The 3,059-nt window shown below is 52.9% G+C and overlaps 1 protein-coding gene across 1 annotated transcript; it reads left to right on the plus strand.

Annotated features, from left to right (window-relative positions):
- The first annotated feature begins 1,776 nt into the window (after positions 1-1,776).
- LOC124671787 lies at positions 1,777-2,654 on the plus strand. Its single transcript, XM_047208118.1, has one exon. The coding sequence runs from the start codon at positions 1,851-1,853 to the stop codon at positions 2,652-2,654; it is 804 nt and encodes a 267-aa protein (XP_047064074.1). The 5' UTR covers positions 1,777-1,850.
- The last annotated feature ends 405 nt before the right edge of the window (positions 2,655-3,059 follow it).

Consider the following 3,059-nt stretch of genomic DNA (forward strand, 5'->3'; position numbering starts at 1 on the left):
AGCTGGGGTTTTAAAATTCAGTAGCTGATCCGCCCGGCCATTGCATTGCTTGGTGAGAATCATGGCTAAAGGAAAAGGCAGATGCATGGCTAACATGCAACAAAGGGAAGGGAAGACAGCAGTGTCGATGAAGCTTGCAAAAAAGGCTATGCGCTGAATATATATCTTTGAGTTGTTATCAGAGAGTGTAGCGCTGGAATTCCGCGGAGTGTTTGGTTTGGTCTCTCCCGAAATCATGGATGCACGATAACGTATATTATGCACACCTGTGGACACCACTGTACTTGGTAGTTCTGTCACATAAGAAGACTGCATATTAAGGCACATGAGGGTCCGTTCTATTAAAAAGATTTTCAAAGAAATTTTCTAGGATTTTTACCCACAGAGGTTTTTTTTAGAGAGATTATTTGATTCAGAAGATTGAACCATCCAAAATTTCTATAGATTTCTTTCATATAAGTACACAATTTCATAGGATTTATAGCAAGAGGTTAGACCACTTGGGAAATTTCCTATGTGTCTATGACATGTATAATTCTCATTACAGACCAAACATAGCTAGACTTCCTTCCGGGCATCTTGCGTGAGGAGCACACTGATCTACTTCTCCCGGTCATCAAAGGTGGCGGCTGTGGGCGGCGCACCATGACGTACCCCCTTCTCGCGAAGGAAGGACGTCACTGGGCATCGAGGGTGTGGCGAAGAGAACGGCAATGGGAGGTATCGGTTGCCTTCGCCGGCGCAAGGGCTAGATCTAGGCTGGTTCTGGGTGCGTCGCATGGGTGTTTCCCTGGAGCGGGTAATGCCCATAGCGGCATATCGGAGGTTGTGGGATGTTGTTGTCCCTGGTCCAGGTTGGAGGTCGAATCTGCGCGTTACTCTCAGCCTGTGTGGAGTGTTGGTTGACCAAGGCTTTGCGACTACTACGGCAAGGTGATGCGGTGGTTTGTAAAACTTGATCAAAATTTGAAGACGTTGACTTTTGACTAACCTTAGGCACCTTATATTTTAGGAGGGGGGAGTAGTTGTTTTGTCTTAGATGGCTGTCTTTGGATTAGTCTAGTTTTGGAGTTTGTGCTATGTAGATACGGTACATCTTTGGCATATTTCTCAAAAAAGATAACTATCACATGTATCAATCTCTATAAATTTTTCTGCATTTTTCGTGTGGTGACCAAACGAATTCTGCAACTATTCTTGCGTTTTTTTTATTCTTGTAGGATTTCACATGTTATGACACGTTGTTCCTGCATTTTTTTTTCTATATCGGTGATTTAAAATCATTTGAATCAAACATGCCATAACTTTCTGTGAAGGTAGTTCTACTTCTACATGTGTGCATAGCTAGTAAATATTGCAAGGGTGAGTAACTGCATTACCTTTGTCAAAGCATTGCTCCTGCTAGGACCAAGCTAAGCACTTGGAAAAGCTCACAGCTAGAGAGCAAGGTCAATCTCGATGTGGGAGTGCATCAAATGCGTTTTCGCCGGCATTGCACATACAAATGCTATGCTATGCTATATGTGCAGTACAATCATCAAATCTTGAGCTCTCTTCCCCCTACCGTCTGCTGGGCTGGGCCTTGGTGTCCCGTAGTTAAGCTTTGGAAGGGTCCCTCCCAAAAAAAGGTCTCATTCCCTCCATAGAACTTTGACATGCCATTGCATCCTCGATCTGCTGTGCAAGTACACAACATGACCAAACTGCCCCGCTCAAGGCCTCGACTTAACCAACTCTCCCGGTACGCACACCTACCTCCACGCCATGGATGCTCATTCGCATGCCAATACTAGGAGGGAATGTGACAACCTGATGTGACCTCAGTTCCCACCCGCGCGCCAGCCGCCCAGATGTTTCTCCACTCCCTCCTGCTGCAAAACATGGCCAAGAACCCACAGCAAGCTAGGTCGAAGAAGTCGAAGGACGGCGGTGCGGCGAGAGCGAGGGACCTGTCGAAGAAGTCCCCGTGGTACCAGCGCGCGGTGGAGCTGCTGCTCCTCATATGGAAGCAGCCTGCTGCCGCGGGGGCGCCGACGCCGTCGAAGGCGGCGGCCGCGGCGGGGGTGTCGGCGTCGGCGACCGGGACCGGTAAGGCGGGGGCGGCACCGGGTTCCGGGCCGGGTCGGCTGCGCAAGTCGTCGTCGCTGAACGTGGCGGCGTCGTTCACGCGCGTGTGCCTCTGCGCGCCCATCTCCTCCTACAACGAGCAGTCGCTCTACTTCCAGGCGGGCGACGCGGCGGCCCCGCGCCGGAGCTACAGCTACCCGCGCGCGTCGTCGGCGTCCGCGTCCGGGTCAGGGTGCGGCAATAACGCCAACCCGCTGGTGGCCCCGCCGCCGCGCGCCGAGCCGCCGCAGAGGGGTGGGAGCGTGGAGCGGCGGCCGGTGTTCCGGGGCAAGTCGCTGACGGACGACGTGCTGATGCGGCGGCTGGTGGTGGACGAGGTGGCCTCGCGGCGGCGGAGCCAGATGGAGGTGATCAGGCGGCGGCACGCGGCGTCGTCCAAGCGCCGGCGCCTCGGCCCCAGCCCGCTGCGCAGGATGGCCCTGCCGGAGTCGTCCGAGGAGGAGGAAGGCGAGGACGAGGCGGTAGCGGTGGCGGAGACGCCACGGACGGACAGAGCATTCCTGGATGAGTTGAGTAGCGTAGCGTGAAGCTTCCTTCCTTCCTCTCACTCACTCTCTTGTCGTTTTCGTTTTCTTCTCACTTGTGGTGTTAATCGATGTCACGCATGAACAAAAATCTGGAGACGTTACAGGTGTTCCGGCTGCTTTGTCCTTTGCTGTGTTTGCCACGCCCTCTTCTCATTCTGCATTTTGCGTGCCATTCGCCCGACGCAACGGCTAGCAACGGCGGTGAGGGCGCCTCGGCAAAGCATTTAATCGGCCAATCGTGGTAAATGCGAGTACGTGTGATCGGCATCAAAGCATGAACCGACACGAACCATGCATACCGTTGGGTACTGCTGCACACTGCAGAGGTACCCGCACCCCAATTAAGCAACAATGTTCACAAGAAGACAAGCCTGCTGCTTCAAAGCCTTCTTCTTTGACACTTTA

Source organism: Lolium rigidum, chromosome 7, assembly GCF_022539505.1.
Source record: "Lolium rigidum isolate FL_2022 chromosome 7, APGP_CSIRO_Lrig_0.1, whole genome shotgun sequence".
NCBI lineage: Eukaryota > Viridiplantae > Streptophyta > Magnoliopsida > Poales > Poaceae > Lolium > Lolium rigidum.

Excerpts from the sequence above, each read along its gene's own strand:
- LOC124671787 (XM_047208118.1), top strand. The coding sequence starts at position 1,851 with ATGTTTCTCCACTCCCTCCTGCTGCAAAACATGGCCAAGAACCCACAG.